Below are 15,731 nucleotides of genomic sequence, written 5' to 3'. Positions count from 1 at the left end.
CTGGCAAAGCAAACTTCCTCCTCTGATTGACGGTCTACTGTAGCTGGGGGCGACAGGCTAAAAGCCACAGCGCATACCTGTAATACGGACATCTTGGACACTGAAATGTGGCTCGACGACGAAGTCACTAACTTTGGCCCCGCGTTTCCGTCACTGCTTTTTTCTTTCACTGAGGTAAGACTTCAGACGAGAAGGAGGAGCCCCGTTTGTAAGGGAAGACTCCGATTTGTATTTATTGGTATCCAGTCTCCTTAGGAAATGGCCTGGCCCCTGCCTAGTTTTTCTTTGCGTCGTTGACAGCTGTTACAGGCCAGATAGACGAGTGAATTTAAGCTATCCTCTTAAGCTATTTAAGCTACCATGGAAACTACAAAGGGTGCATTTGAATCATTCAATATCATAAGTGTAGACAAGCTATATGAATTTCGCCTATTACAGTCAATCTACTTTTCCTCCCCTGAAGTTACTAACCTTCTAACGTCCTTGGCATCCTTAGAGCGACGAAATATAAGCGTGCAAACAAGAAATGTTGATGCGTGGGCAGTTCCTCATTTTCGTACATTTTATAAATATCAGTCACTTACCCATAACCTCCCTACAATACTAAACAAATATGGACACACAGAGGGCTTGAACAAAAAAAAATTACATTCCTATTTCGTGCAGTTGTGATCCATTAATTTTTGTTTGTTGCTTCCGTGTATGTGGTTTTCAGTTGTTTTATTTTGGTTTCAGTTCATTACTGGCTGCTTTATGTGATTGACATCATTATTACATGTCACATAACTGTTTTATTATTTCCTTATTACTGTCTACTTATGTACTATTCATCTATTATGTATCTATTCATTACGCTGCTGCCTTGTAATGGTCTCTTGGGCCTCGTCAAGCTTTTGTGTAGCTTTTAGCCCAAGAGACCGTCCAGTTGTTTACTGGAAAATAAAGATGTATTGTATTGTATTGTATTGTAATAACTGGGCGGTGCTATTCGTTGATAGGCAGATATCAATCGCATCGGGCATGTTCATTGTCTTTGTTTACTCCGTATTACCGGCTGACCTGATTAACAGTTACCATATACAGCTCACAAACCTTTGTGACGTTGCAACATCCGCATTTCGGAAGAAACAAGCGAGCGTAATGTTGAAGTTTTTTTTTACTTCCACGTATGGGAGAAGCAAAGGTTAGAAAAATTCATACACAATTACGTATCAGCAGTAGTTGATAAAAGAACCCTAACGTCGCTAAGTTTTTCTTCTGACTCTTAGACGAACCTCCAGAGCCGCAGGGCTCATTAAAACTGGTATTTATTTCGCACATTTTGCAAGAATTTGAAGAATATTACGTGCCAAAACAGATAACGGGCACACGAGCCCGCGACCGTTGGTTCGCCTGCGATGTCAGGAGGATACGAATGAACAATAAACGGCAAGCAACGCCACGACACATCGCTGCAATGTGGCAAAACTCGAACGACATTTCTGAACAAACAGTCTTTGAAGAAAGATATTTCAACTGCACACTTCCTAAAAATTAAGAGGCAACCTTAAGAAATTTTTGGGATGTAGGAAATGTGCACGGAAATCACAGGGTGCCTGCACTCTCTGGTGAAAACGGCAGCGCCTTGCCTTCAGCAGTTGCGCCAAGCAATACCGCCGCCGAAAAAAAGAGCTGGCGTGGCGGAGTGGTTAACGTGCTGGTCTCGCACTCCGTAGGCCCTGCTTCGATTCCCCAACTCGACTAGTTGTCTACTAAGTTTTATTTATTACTGCTTCTGGGATTTTCCGCTCACGGCCAACGCCGCCGACGACGACACCGGCTTTTGTGCGACACGGGGCCCTTAACGCTGTCGCGTTAAAATGTAACCCCGACGCCAAGTTTGATGACCGTAGAGTGATTAGTTAATTAATTATAGCCAATTATAGCGAAAAAAAGAAAAGCGAGAAAAAGAAAGCAAACAACGAAATGCGTCGATATAGCGCGGACGTTCAGGCTGTTGCAATCCTCTGAATCGATTGCATTGCATGCAGCATACAGTTTCTTACTACGACCTTGAGGGAAAGCTGGCGGCGCTGCAGTTCAGTCACCATCGACGCTCAAAGCATCATGGGGCGGTGAGCTACTTGGTGCGGGACAGTCGTATTTTTTCAGGAACACGGAGTGGCACTACTGAGGTGTTTGATTCCAAAAACGCAGTTCTTCGTGCATGCGCGCATACGTGCTGCTTAAGAGAAGAGCGGATGTATCTGCTGCTCTTCAGGATCGTGTTGGAAATATCATAAGCGACAGTTGCGTTATCCGCAGTTAAAATTTTCCCGCCGATTTTGAAGCCGGGCGCTGGCCACCCATTGGATGCAGACGCGACTTCATGAATTCGCAGAAATACCCGCGTGCCGCGCAATTCTCAACATACACGCCCGACACTTGTGGTTGGAAAGGTTACCGTCCATACGCGCAGCGCCAAGACATGTTAAGAGCCGTCAAACGGCGCGCTCAGCGCGCAGACGACTTTGGCGCGAACCTAGTGCGCAAAAGCCACAGTAGCGAAAACGCAACAACACATGACGTCAATAAAAGTTTTCTTTTTTTCCCCAGAATACCATTAAAAACCTCTCAAGTTTTTAAGCCGCAACATTTTTTTAAAACATTCCTTTTTAAAGTCGCCTGTTAAGCACGAAATATTAGTTTCTGTGGTGTGCAATACTTGGCCAATAGAAGAGCAAGCCATCTATTATTTTCGGCAAACTTTGCATTTTTTTTTCTGCTCGTTTGTTGTAATTTGTAGAGAGGATGTTGAAGTTCAGGGCATTCTTGATTACGAACAACTTTTATTTTCGCAAATTTTTTTGGCCAAAAGTTGTGGTTCTGAAGTAGGAAGCGCACCGACCCATGATGCTTTGAGCGCCCATAGTGTCTGAAATGGTCTTGAGGTAGCTCCATGCGAACTCCCTTAGACGGGGTGCGAACATTCCCTCTAGGTAACAATAAGAAACTCTAATGGATGCAGTATTGCGCTATATTTTTTCTGAAAAAAGCTTTGTATCAGCTTTGTTCCAGTGCAAAATTTAATTCATTACTTATTTGAGAGTTCATAATCAGAGTTCGTATAAAAAGGCTTCATATTCCCCAGATCCCAGACTTGGGAATAAAGTTCGAAGAACGATGTCCAATCGGATGGGCAGCTGTGGACGCTGGTGGTACCACCCACGGCAGGGGGCGGTGCTGGGCTCTCTCGCATAGGGTGCATCGATGCCTGCCCGCCGCGTGGGCAGGCATCGAGGCATCCTACTCTCGCAGCTCGGTCGATGGGAAGGGGTAGAGACATAGTCATCAAACACTGATGTGTCACTTTGATCACTGCGGCAAGTCTTTTACTCGTTGCTTCCCAGCAGGTGAACGAACGTCCTCGTACTCCCCCGCCGGATGTCCGAAGCACGAGACCTCTGTTGAGGACACAGCCGTCTTTCAATTAGCAGCAACAGCTTGACCTTTTGCCACACCACTCTATCCGGTGACCCGAGGACAGACTCGGCCACTTGACGGCGCCGCCGTCGCCGCTGCTTCCGCCGCTGCTGCCGCCGTCGCCAGCCCTCGCCGCATTACTGCTTCATGATGACTCATGTCTGGTAGTAATTCATCCCAGGCCCGTGCATGTGATTGGAGATGCGAGCACGCAAGCTTTTGGAGCAGCAGAATACATCGAAATATCGTATGACGATGGAGAAAGAGAATCTAGACTGATGTCTGCAAAGGGAAGGGTTGCTCCCTTAAAATAGTTAATATCGGCAAAACTAGCACTAATGGCAACCCTTTTGGCAGCATGACTTAGTGACTAAAACCAAAGAAACTACGCCGGTGAAGTGAAAAGTACTTCCTACTGGACTGAGTCCATGATAGTACATTGGGTTAAAGGCATGAGCATCACGGAAAAAAAGTTTGCAGAGAACAGAGTATGAGAGATAAAAAAGAAAACAAACCGAGAGAACTGGAAATTTGTTTCAGGAGACGATAATACAGCAGATTTACTTACAGGAGGAATCAACGTCAACCGATTAATGACTTCCATATTGTGGTGGCAAGGGCCATGTTGGTTGACACAAAGGAAACGAGTTAACTGGCGAAAACTGCTTCACGATGGCCTGAAGTATATGCAACTCCAAAGTATTCAAGACGCATTAAAAAACCAACGACAAATCACTAGGAAGTGGTGGGCTGTGTGGCATAAAGAATATCTTCAGGAAATGAGCGCTGCAACAAGAAAGAAGGGTACAAATCCAAAAAGTTCATCAGAAGGGGACGTCGTACTGTTTGTCGACAAAGGTTCCGGCACGCTCTGGAAGATTCACTGAGTCGAGAGGACCTATCCAGGCAAAGATGGCGCAACGAGGGTACAGTGAACTAGAATATTTTCCAGTGAAGCGAGCGGAGGGGGCAGCGCCTTGCTACGCGCGTCACCGAGTGTGTCTCCTGAAGCGGCGGCGCTGTTGTCGCCCACCCTTGAAGGCGGCCGGCGGCGGCGGTTCAGAGCACGCCCGACGGCGCTTCGGTTTTGCGCGGGCTTTTCGATCAGTGTGGTTGCATTGCACGAGGGTTTTGATGTGAGTGTATTAACTTCTTGCAAGAATGAGTGCAAAGAAACGGCTCAACCACTGCTACGCCCCAGGGTGCAACACAGGATACGCAAGAACAAGAAACGTGCGAAAGTTGTCGCTATTCAAGGTGCCTGCTGATCCTGAGCGCAGATCCACGTGGGAGAGGAACCTACATCGAGGCGATAAGCCGCTAACCGCAGACTGCGCGGTATGTGAGCTACATTTTGAGCCACGCTTCATTGTTCGGGATTACGTGCACCACATAAATGGCGAGGAAGTTCGAATTCCACGCGGGACGCCTACGCTTACAGCAGATGCAGTCCCCACAATTTTACCCAATCTGCCAGCTTACTTGAGCAAGCTCCCCCCTCCCAACAGGAATGAGAGAAAAAGGAGCGGTGATGACGATGTCACACCACGAAAAAAGGCACGAAGGCAGGTTACAGAGGTGATCGAAGATGAACCTGTCGAACCTGCGGCCAGCAACGAAGTATGCGCAGCCGCGACTGTAGCTGCGGTGAGGAGAATGGAAGCCCCAGGGAAGCGATGGACGCAGCATGAAATTCAAGACGCAGATGGAGTATGTTTTACAATATGTGCTCTCAACTCGCTGTCAGGTGAGGTGACCGTGGAAAAGGCCGTGTTCTTCATTGCAGACAGTGCCGGTGCCTTGCATGCAAAGACGTTCCTGGTGGGCAAGCAGGTAGCTGGAGCACCAGTGGCAACAATGCAAGATGCTGTAACCACAATGCAAGAAGCGCATGATTTTCATATCTGCAAAGGTCCGGCGTCAAGGGATGAAAACTCCTTGCAAAGTCAAATTGAGTACAAATCAAGAACAGCATATAGTACTCGCTGCCAAGGCAAGGCAACGAAAGATGGTACTTCATGCGTAAGTTGCAAGTACTTAAGGAAAGCGCTTTTTAAGCGGCAGTCACGCCTGAAAAGGCGTCAAGGAACGAACAGCCAAAATACTGGTTCGCGATGCCGCGGTCCCGCTGCCAAGAAGCTGCAAGCGTGTTGCCGAAAAAACAAACGGCTTTTATCAAAGCTAGACAAGCTCGCAGTGGACCTTCAGGAAATGAAAACTAAGTGCGCTGCAACAGCTGAGGAAATACTTTCTCGGAAGATAAGCTCCTTATCACCAAAGCAGCAGCTGGCTATAAGGCAGTGCTTCGAAGCATCCAAGAGAAAAAGCCCACGGGGCATGAAGTACGATAAGGAATGGATGCTTGAATGCATATTGCTTAAAATGAGGAGCCCTAAACTGTACCGGCATATGAGGAGGCAGAACATCTTGACACTCCCAAGCGAAACAACGCTGCGTAAATACACTGCCCAGTACAGGAGCGGCTACGGATTTAATGAAAAAATGCTGAATGTGTTGAAAAAGAAGGTTGCCCACCTCGATGTGTTCCACCGACACGGTGGAATAATAATAGATGAAATGAAGCTAGCAGAACACTTATCAGTGACAACAGGTGCGAAGATAGAAGGCTTTGTCGACCTTGGCCCATATACGCCCGAAAACGAAAAAACATTGCCATGCAATCATGGTCTTGTTGTGATGTTTGTGCCACTAGTTGGCAACTGGACTCAAGTTCTTGGTGTTTTCGGGAGTAACGAGAACGTGAAAGGTGACCTGCTGGCCAAAATTCTAGTCGAGTCCACAGTTCTTGCAGAAAGGGCTGGCCTCTTAGTGGACTACGTCACATGTGATGCAGCGGCCTGGAACCGGAAAATGTGGCGCATGTTTAATATTCGAGCTTCCTTGAAAGAAGTGGTCTGCAAGAAACCGCATCCTGTTGACAGCAGCCGTTTCTTATATTTTTTTTCTGATTTCCCACACCTTGTCAAAAATATTCGAAACGGGCTTCTTGTCACAACATTTGACACCCCGGATGGAACGGTCTCAATGCAATTTGCTCGAAAAGCTTTCGAACTGGACAGAAATGCTGTAACAATGAAAGCAATGCCTGGCATAACTACCGTGCACATCAGCCCCAACAATTTCGAAAAAATGCGGGCAAGTTATGCATTTCAATTGTTCGGGCATGGTCCTTTGCGAGCCTTTATTCTTTACCGCACTCAGCTAGAGCAGAGTTGCGGTAAACTTGAAGCAACAGAAAAGTTTTTCATAAGAATGAAGTCCTTGATTTCTGTGATGACTGGCAGGTATACAGCTGAAGCCCTCAGGCCTGCTTCTGATGGTGTGAAGTTAATAAAGGAAATCCTAGGTTTCCTGGACACCTGGGAGCGCCACGCTGAGGAAAAAAAATTTCTGAGCGAATCTACCGCGGAAGGCCTAAGAGTCACGCTAACAAGTACTCTTGAGCTCCTTCAGTACTTGCACGACCAAGTTGGCTACAGCTACCTGTTGACATCACGACTGAGCCAGGACAAAGTGGAGAACTTCTTTGGATTGGTAAGGCTTTCATCTGGCTGCAACTCCCATCCAACACCACAACAGTTTGTTATCACTGTTCACTGCCTCTCTTATTACAACTTGGCACACAGCGTTGCAGGTGGAAATGCAGAGAGCGACATATTAAGTTCTCTTCTTGACGCGGGGGACAAAGAGGAAACTGCAAAGCAGCAACTGATGGAGAAAGTGAAGGTTTGCTCCGAAAAAGAGGGACCGTCGGCTTCATGTGGCAGTGCAGCTGTGCAACATGACTATAACATCCAAAGAAGTGACTCAAGGTTGATCTATCACATCTCTGGGTACGTGGCAAAAAAGTGCGTGCTACCGACAAAATGTCCTGCATGTATCGATTGCCTCTTATTGCCAGCAGAGCAAGGGCGCCGCATGCATGCTGCAGAATTTGTTAAACATATTGACGAAGGAGGCTTACTCTACCCCTCGGTTGAACTGTTCCGTTTCATCACAAGGCTGGAGGACATTTTTACGAACTGCTTTAGTGCGGGCAAAGTTCATTCCGAAAGTGTCATGGACATATTACACATGATTCATTGTGCTGCTCCTTTAAATGTGGGATGCAATGCACATGCTGAGAGTATCACTCCTCGCATAGTGAGTTTTTATATTACTACGCGGCTTCATTTTTTTATCAAAGGACTCAACAAGTCAAACATGCTGTCGAAGCGAAAGGCAGCGCAGCACCTCAAGCTAAGCAGATTAAATTAGCTATATTTGTAGACTGTTTGCTTCATGCATTGGAGCTTTCAAGTTGATCTCAGTGAAAATTACGAACACCTGCATTAAAATCGTATTAAGCAGTTTTTCGACTGTTTTTTGCGTCAATCGCTTTTATGGTGTATACCATATGTGTTGACTGAAGTGCATTCTCGTATCAGCATGGAATCATTAGTTATACACACCTAATATTCGGTGAATTTGTGTCTTGGTTCATAATGAAAACGGTATATATATATATATATAATTTTAATCGCGTATATCCCGTGAGAAATGGTCCCACGAATAACTGTTACTTTACGAACTTTAGTGTCTAGAAATATGTCGGAACTGCGACAGTTTGTAATACTTACTCAAAAAAAAAACGTTTACAGTGCGCTCAGTAGCCTTCGTCTGCTATTGCTTGCTATGGCGGGATCGACATTGTACACTCAATTCAGTAAACATCCGCACATGCCAAATACCTTCAAATATTAAAGACATATAGCAAGCGCAAAACAAAACTACGTTAAACGCGCAGCTAAATAATGAAGCAGGCTTTCCAGTCTCACGTGCTGGCATCGCACGCTGCGGAGGCGAGCCGAGAGTTCAAGGGTGGTCGATCGCAGCGCCGCCGCTGCAGGGGACACGGCGTGCGTCAGGCTGAGAGGCGCGGTCGCGCCACTGGAAAATATTCTAGTTCACTGTAACGAGGGTGTGCTTACTTAGCAAACAAGCAACTACATGTAGTGCGTCGTTCTACAAAACACGTCTACCCACTTGAATGTTTCCAGTGAATACCGAGAAAGGTCACCGGTGGCAACTTTTGGCTGGTGGGATTCTGTTAAATATTTTGAAAAGAGGAGGAAGACGAAGGTGAAGATGAAGAACATGGAGGCACCTGCCTCACGCGATTTTTTTTCCCACCTTTTAAAAGCAAGATCTACGAAGCAGTCTTACTCGTTTTAACACACGCTTTTGGCGGTGAAACCGCAAAAGAACATGTGGGCGTAATCCTACACGCGTCTCCGCTAGCTATGGCTCTCCGTTGATACCGCAGCCTGGGGTTAGAGTCATTGGACAGTGACTCTGTGGGGGGTAGCATCCGCGCAGCCTCGCGGCTCGCGGCACATGGGAAGCGAGCCGAAAGCTACCGAAAGCGGCATTAGCGCGCCGCCTCTCCAGTCCAGTCGCACGCCTAGTTAGAGGAAGCTCCCATAGATGGCGTCAGCTGCCCAGCGACATTAGAGCATAGCATTAGGGTGTCTTGATGTCCGCGCGCTTTTGATTTCAGGGTGGGCCATGGGGTTAGAACCTAACCTATTCTAACACCATGGGGTTGGCTGCATCCGCAAAACACACCCCATCCCCTTCTGCCGAATCTTGACGGTCGACAAACGAGATGGCGCTGCCGGTGAGATCGTTGACAGACGGCTTGATTTCCTTCGTCGTTGCCGCAGACTATGCGAATATGAGATTTTTTTGACCGATTCAGGCAAGTAACCCAAACAAATCTAGCCTAAAACTATTCTGCGGACCAGATGCCATTTCTGTGCTAAATTTCACCTCGAACAATCCACTCGCTTAGCTGAGAGAAGCACTCTATTGCGCGCGTTTATTTCCGCAACAGTCGGTAGAATGAATGAGCTGCCGCATCGCCGACGGGCCAGCACTCACATTTCACCGAATGCCTTCGACACGGGGTCGGTGACTCCGGGTGCAGCCCTGCGGCCGACGAGCGGGGCGTCCAGCGTGACGACCAGCGCCGCGAAGCCGCAGCGCTGGGCGAGCAGAGCGTCGTCCAGCGTCAGCGAGCGCTCCTTGCGTATGTCCAGCTGGGCCCAGAGCACAGCGTCGGGCCCGGCCGCCGCCGCCACCTCGGGCAGCGGCACCGAGTGCACCACGCTCACCGCCATCACCGTCCGCGCAGCGCCGGCAGCTGTCGGAGGGAACGGGACGCAACGCCGAAGTATGCACAGGTTACTACGGACAGCTTTCACGGATCCTTAGTATTCTTGTAAATGTAACCAAGTGGCCTTTTTGTCCCGTATTGTGCAGCTGGTGCCACACAACACACTGTATACCACTAGAAACACTTAAATGTTTTCGGTACCCAGATATAGAAGAAACTATGGTTTTGCTATGCTGAAATATATACTACCAAAATGTTTGAACGCTTCTCTTTATAACAGTATAAACAAAATGCCTTTTCGTGCACTTCGTGAAACTTTTATTGATTACGTTGTATTGGTGCTGAGATACATATGTCGACCGTTATTTTTTCTTTCCTTGTCTTTGTTTAATATATCTAACCCCGCACCTGTATTAAGCACAATCTGCTTTGTTTGAGATGTGAATTGTTATTTGTATGCCGCAAGGACTGCCGCTGCTGTCATCGTTGATTTTTCGGGTGACGATTGCGAACCGCTTTTATTTCGGCACCCATGCTTTCTGTAAGGTAAAAAGCGAAATAAACATTCATTCATTCATTCATTCATTCATTCATTCATTCATTCATTCATTCATTCATTCATTCATTCATTCAAATACAAGTGCCAGCACCACAAGCCGCTTTCGCAAGTAAACTGCGGGGACGCTAAGACGTTTTTTTTTTCGCCGATGCCTGTGTCTAGAGGCTACACGGCCATCGATTTAAATGGTTATCAGGAAGTCCTTCTTGGCCTTGAATTTAGGAGTTGGTGTCGAGCGGAGGTAAAAATAGGTTTTCTTTATTACTCCTTGAACTAACTTTCAAGGGGTTGTCCCCAGCGCCTCTTTAAAAGGAGGATAATTGGAGTTGGCTTGCATGGATAGATTACAGCATTTTAATTACATCCGCTTTCGCCGAAGAAGATTTTGTATGGTTCCAGAGGCCAAAAATTAACTACAGGTGTCGCCATCACTGCTCGATTTCCCAAGTCAACTACGGCGCGTCGTCGCAGCTTTTGGTTGCGGATGCCTGAGCCTAGGCCGCATCGCCATTCGCTTCAAAACGGGTATAGGTGTAGAGGCCGCGAATTTCAATCGAGGGGGGGGGGGAATACTTAAATGCAATTTTCTCAATACTATGGGGTCTGTTGCTTCCCGACAAACATCTATATGCCCCGAAACTCTCGGCGTGGTTACAACTGCGTAGCGCGAAATTCAGTGACCGCTGTTGAGGTATTTTCATTTCGGGACATACTGAGGTAGCGACTTATGAAAAACTCGCCAAAAAGCCGGGAACAAAGGAGAGACGAGGCAGACACAACGACTGGACTGCTCGAAGCATATCACATAAGTAATCAAAGAGATAATCAATCAATCAATCAATCAATCAATCAATCAATCAATCAATCAATCAATCAATCAATCAATCAATCAATCAATCAATCAATCAATCAATCAATCAATGAGCATTTATTTCACCAACAGTGTATACAGGTGGTGAAAAAGGGCGGCGGAGAAAAAGCTGCAAGTTTTACAGATTGACAAGAGCCCCGTCCGCCCCTCGAGCAGTGACAGGCTATAGTACATGTAAAAAATCAAAAAGATACGTACATGCGCGTACACTGATAAGAAAAGAAAAAACATGTAATCGATGCTGGTCAAGGGTGATAAAGTCAGTAATATTACTCAGATTTGTCATTTATGATAACATATATGTTTTAACAGAAAACTGTGTAGAAATAGGACATGGATATCAAAGATGAAAATCTTAAAAGGCAGATGCATGTCATACACAAGAGACACAGAAAAACATGATTGCGCTCAGAATCGATTTTTTTCATTCCTGTCTAGTGAGATGTGATGCATATTAACTACAAGAATAATTCCGTTAGGCGTCGATTATTTAGTGTCAGTACATCGATACCTAGTTGATAATAGTAGTTGATTAGTTTAGGTAGAGTACAACTTGCCCGCTGCCGACCGTATTCTGTGCGTGAAAATGCTATTTGCCATGGAGGTTGCTGTCTATATGGGTACACGTAATGGGTGTGTTTGAGGTTGGCATTTGATAAAAATGAGTCCAGTTTTCCAAGGATTGCACTTTTATAACATCTTAGTAGTTTGTTATTATACACGTCTGCCACTTTAAGTATTTTGAGTGTCTGAAAAAATCCTTCTGTATGTTCAAGAAAATGTGCATTTTGTATCGCTCGAACTGCTTTCTTTTGTAAGATTGTCAATTTATTCATGTTTTGGGACGTCGTATTTCCCCAAACTGATACACAGTAGCAGAGATGCGAATGGAAAAGAGAATGGTATATGAGTTTTTTTATGGCGACAGGAAGTGAATGCCGGGTTCTGTTAAGCACGCCAACTGATTTGCGCATTTTTGTACACATAGCGTTAATATGTTCATTCCAGGACATGTTTTCTGAGAAAATTACTCCTAATGTTTTAACGTGTTTTTCAGCTGTGATTGAGTAGGGGCCTAATATAATGTTTCCAGTCACTTTTGTTAGAGACCCTGCTGCACGAAAAAGAATACATTTTGTTTTCGATTAATTTAGAACTATGTTATTCTGTACAGACCAATCTTGAAGGCTACAACACACAGAGCTCGCCTGTCTTAAAATGCTTCCCAAATCATTCCCTTCCACGTATATGGTGCAGTCGTCTGCATAAATGAAGAACTTACAGACATTACTGATTGCTACAATGTCATTGATGTAATAAAGAAAAAGTACCGGACCAAGGATGCTACCCTGCGGCACACCAGATTTTATCGGTCGGTTACGCGATTTCTCTTCATGTATTTGGACAAACTGGCTGCGTCTGCTTAAGTAAGACTTAATTAAGTTTAATGGCGTCCCACGGAAACCATAGGACTCGAGTTTACAGAGAAGTAATTTATGATTTACGCAATCAAAAGCCTTGCTGAAATCTAAAAAAATATCTAGCGTCATGAGTCCTTTTTCAAAATTTTCTAGGATCATATCTTTTTGTAGCAAGAGTACAGCGTTTTTTCCTAAATCCATACTGACAGTCAGTAATTAGGTCATGTTTTTGTGAAAAATTCTCTATACGGGCATTAATAATTTTTTCCAGTCCTTTCGAAAATGTGGGCAATATGGATATTGGGCGATAGTTTGTTAGGCTATTTTTATCGCCTCCTTTATGAATAACGACGACCTTTGCTATCTGCATCTGTTCCGGAAAAACGCCAGTGGAGAGGGCAGCGTTGAAAATATGTGTTAATACAGGTGAGATTAAATCGATCACATATTTCACTAGCCCAATTTCTATGCCATCTGCGTCTCGGCCATGGCTGTTTTTAAAGCCATTAAAATTGTACAGACTTCATGGATAGAAGTGGGTGCGAAGAATATTGATTGTGGAACAACTGGAATGCTTGAAACAGTATCGAAGTCACTGTTTCTGTTCCCTAATTCAACAAAAAAGTCATTGAATCTATCTGCCAGTTTAACCCAATTTATTGTTTCGCCATCGATAGTCAGACTGTCCACATCTCTGCCACCAGATTTTCTATTCAGCATTTCGTTTAACTTCCGCCACATTATATCACTTCTTTTTATGCTATCCTTATTGAAAATGCGATGATAGTACTCACTCTTAGCTTTCTGTTTCTTCTTGTTTATTTTATTTCGAAGTGTTTTAAAGTCCTTCCATTTCTTTGGGTCACGGGTTTGCAGGAATGACTGGTACATTTTATTTTTTATTTTAATTTGTTTAATAAGGTGCCTTGATATCCACGGTTTGCGTGATTTCTTATACCTTCGATGCGTTTGAATAGGGAAGGACTGACAGTATATCGTTTTTAACTTAGCTAGCCAAAAACAACTGGTTGACCAAATGCGACCCCATGAAAGGCACCCTCAGCACCAAGGCGGCGTGGAGTCTTCTTAGATGTTTGATAGAGCCCTCTAAGTCTCGCGGGGATCAGCAACGTAGCCTCAAGAGAGCCCTACACGGCTTCGCGGGCACGGACCAGCAGCTAGTTGCAGCCCTCGTGAGCAAGTACCTCTGTACAGTGAAAGACAACGAGCCAGTACGGGATTATGAGGGTATGGACAATCCGGACCTGGACAGAGAGTTCGAAGTCGAGGAAATACAGGCGGCGCTTATGGCCATGAGGCGGGGCACGGCGCCAGGGAACGACAGGGTGACGGTGGGATTGCTTGTCAATCTCAATCAGCAAGCGCTTGAACATCTCACGCAGTACATCAACGAATGCTGGAAAAGTGGACAGTTACCCTAGGCATGGAAGACGGCTGATGTCAGCTTTATTCCCAAGCCTGGAAAGGAGGTGAACATCAATAACCTCAGGCCCATCTCGCTTACGTCGTGCGCCGGGAAACTGATGGAGAAGGCGGTACACATGCGACTTTCTACGTATATAGAAGACCACAATATTATACCTCACACAATGTTTGGGTTTAGGGCACACTTGTCAACCCAGGACGTGTTACTGCAGCTGAAGATGGAGGTTATCGATCCCCCGCGCAAACGAAACAGTAGGGCCATACTAGCATTAGATCTGAAGGGGGCTTTCGACAACGTGAAGCATTCCAAGATTCTGGACAATCTACAGGGTACTCACTGCGGAAAGCGTACCTTTAATTACATCAAGGCTTTCTTGCAAGATAGGCAAGCGCACATCAGGATTGGCGACACGAGGTCCGAGGCGATACCCATGGGCACCAGGGGGACGCCTCAGGGAGCAGTCCTTTCTCCACTGCTCTTCAACGTTGCCCTCATGCATCTGCCGGAACAACCGAATGCCATAAGGGGAATCCGCCACGCCCTATACGCGGATGACATAACCATATGGACAACGGAGGGAAACATGGGACAGATGGAGGAGGCCCTCCAAGAGGCTGCCAGTACGGTTGAAAAGTATGCTAAGAATGCGGACTGCGCTGTTCCCCGGACAAGTCGGAGCTCCTCGTCCTGCGAGGGAAGGGGGATACTGCATCGCTGGAAATCTCGGTCCATGATACACCTATTCCCGAGGTGGAAACAATACGGATTTTGGGGCTGCTCATTAACAACAAGGGTGTGAACGCAGCAGCGATCACCAAGCTCCGAACGGTGTGCGAACAAGTCATCCGTATGATATCTCGGATCACAAGCAAGAAAAACGGCATGCAAGAACAGGATACCCTTAGACTAATACAGGCCTTTGTCATCTGCAGGATAGTGTACGTGGCTCCGTACCTTCGTTTGAGGAAGACCGATCTAAACCACCTGGACGTTATCATTCGAACGGCTTATAAGAAGGCACTCGGCCTACCCATGAAAGCATCTACGGAGCGTCTACTAAAACTAGGGGTACACAACACGGCTGATGAATTGATTAGCGCCCATCTTACAAGCCAGGTAGTGCGACTGACCACAACTACGACCGGCCGCAGGGTCTTAGAAGATTTAAACATTAGCTTTCCGCAGCAAGTGGCTGGGAGACAAGATATACCTAAAGAGTGGAAGAGGAAATTCCTTACGCTTCCGCTTCCCAAAAACATGCACCCGGAGCACCATCATGCTAGACGAGTGGCGAGGAGCAAGAAGATGAACGAGTGCTATTCAACAAAAGAAGGAGCCTTCTTCGTGGACGCTGCGGGTCCTGTACAAGGAATATCAACAATCTCAGTGGTGCACCAAATGCAAGTCGTGGACGGGCTTTCAGTTCGTAACGGGGATACACAGGCTATGGAGGAAGTAGCGATAGCCCTAGCCGCAACGAACTCCGAATCTAAATACATAGTTACAGATTCCCAGGCGGCTTATAGAAACTATATGCGTGGCAGAATCACGCCGCTAGCCTGCAAAATTCTTAGTCAATGTAGGACTTCAGCTGAACGGAAGGAATTAATATGGGTACCAGGTCACCAGGGAGTTGAAGGCAACGAGCGCGCACACGCTTCGGCCCGAGCTTTTCTTCCCCGGCATCCTTCTACGTCCTCCCTTCCTGATTCTGGCTCCCCCTCTCCGCTAACGACATATTCAGAAATATTGCAACATTTGCGCCTTGAAAGGCAGACACTTCCGAGGCCCGC

The 15,731-nt window shown here is 46.2% G+C and overlaps 1 protein-coding gene across 3 annotated transcripts in view; it reads right to left on the bottom strand.

Moving 5' to 3' along the window:
• LOC149367696 (2-Hydroxyacid oxidase 1-like) overlaps window positions 1–15,731 on the bottom strand; it is a 155,536-nt gene that overhangs the window by 69,946 nt on the left and 69,859 nt on the right. For all 3 annotated transcript variants that reach the window (XM_089556965.1, XM_089556983.1, XM_089556973.1), the window contains exon 4: window positions 9,406–9,667. In XM_089556965.1, coding sequence (XP_089413091.1) covers window positions 9,406–9,667 — 262 coding nt within the window. The remainder of the gene's footprint in view (window positions 1–9,405; window positions 9,668–15,731) is intronic.

The sequence above is a fragment of the Amblyomma mixtum genome, chromosome 1 (genome assembly GCF_055824585.1).
Source record: "Amblyomma mixtum isolate Tamu chromosome 1, ASM5582458v1, whole genome shotgun sequence".
Classification (NCBI taxonomy): Eukaryota; Metazoa; Arthropoda; class Arachnida; order Ixodida; family Ixodidae; genus Amblyomma; species Amblyomma mixtum.
Note: the sequence above shows the minus strand (reverse complement) of the source record. Positions and strands in the feature narration are given on the sequence as shown.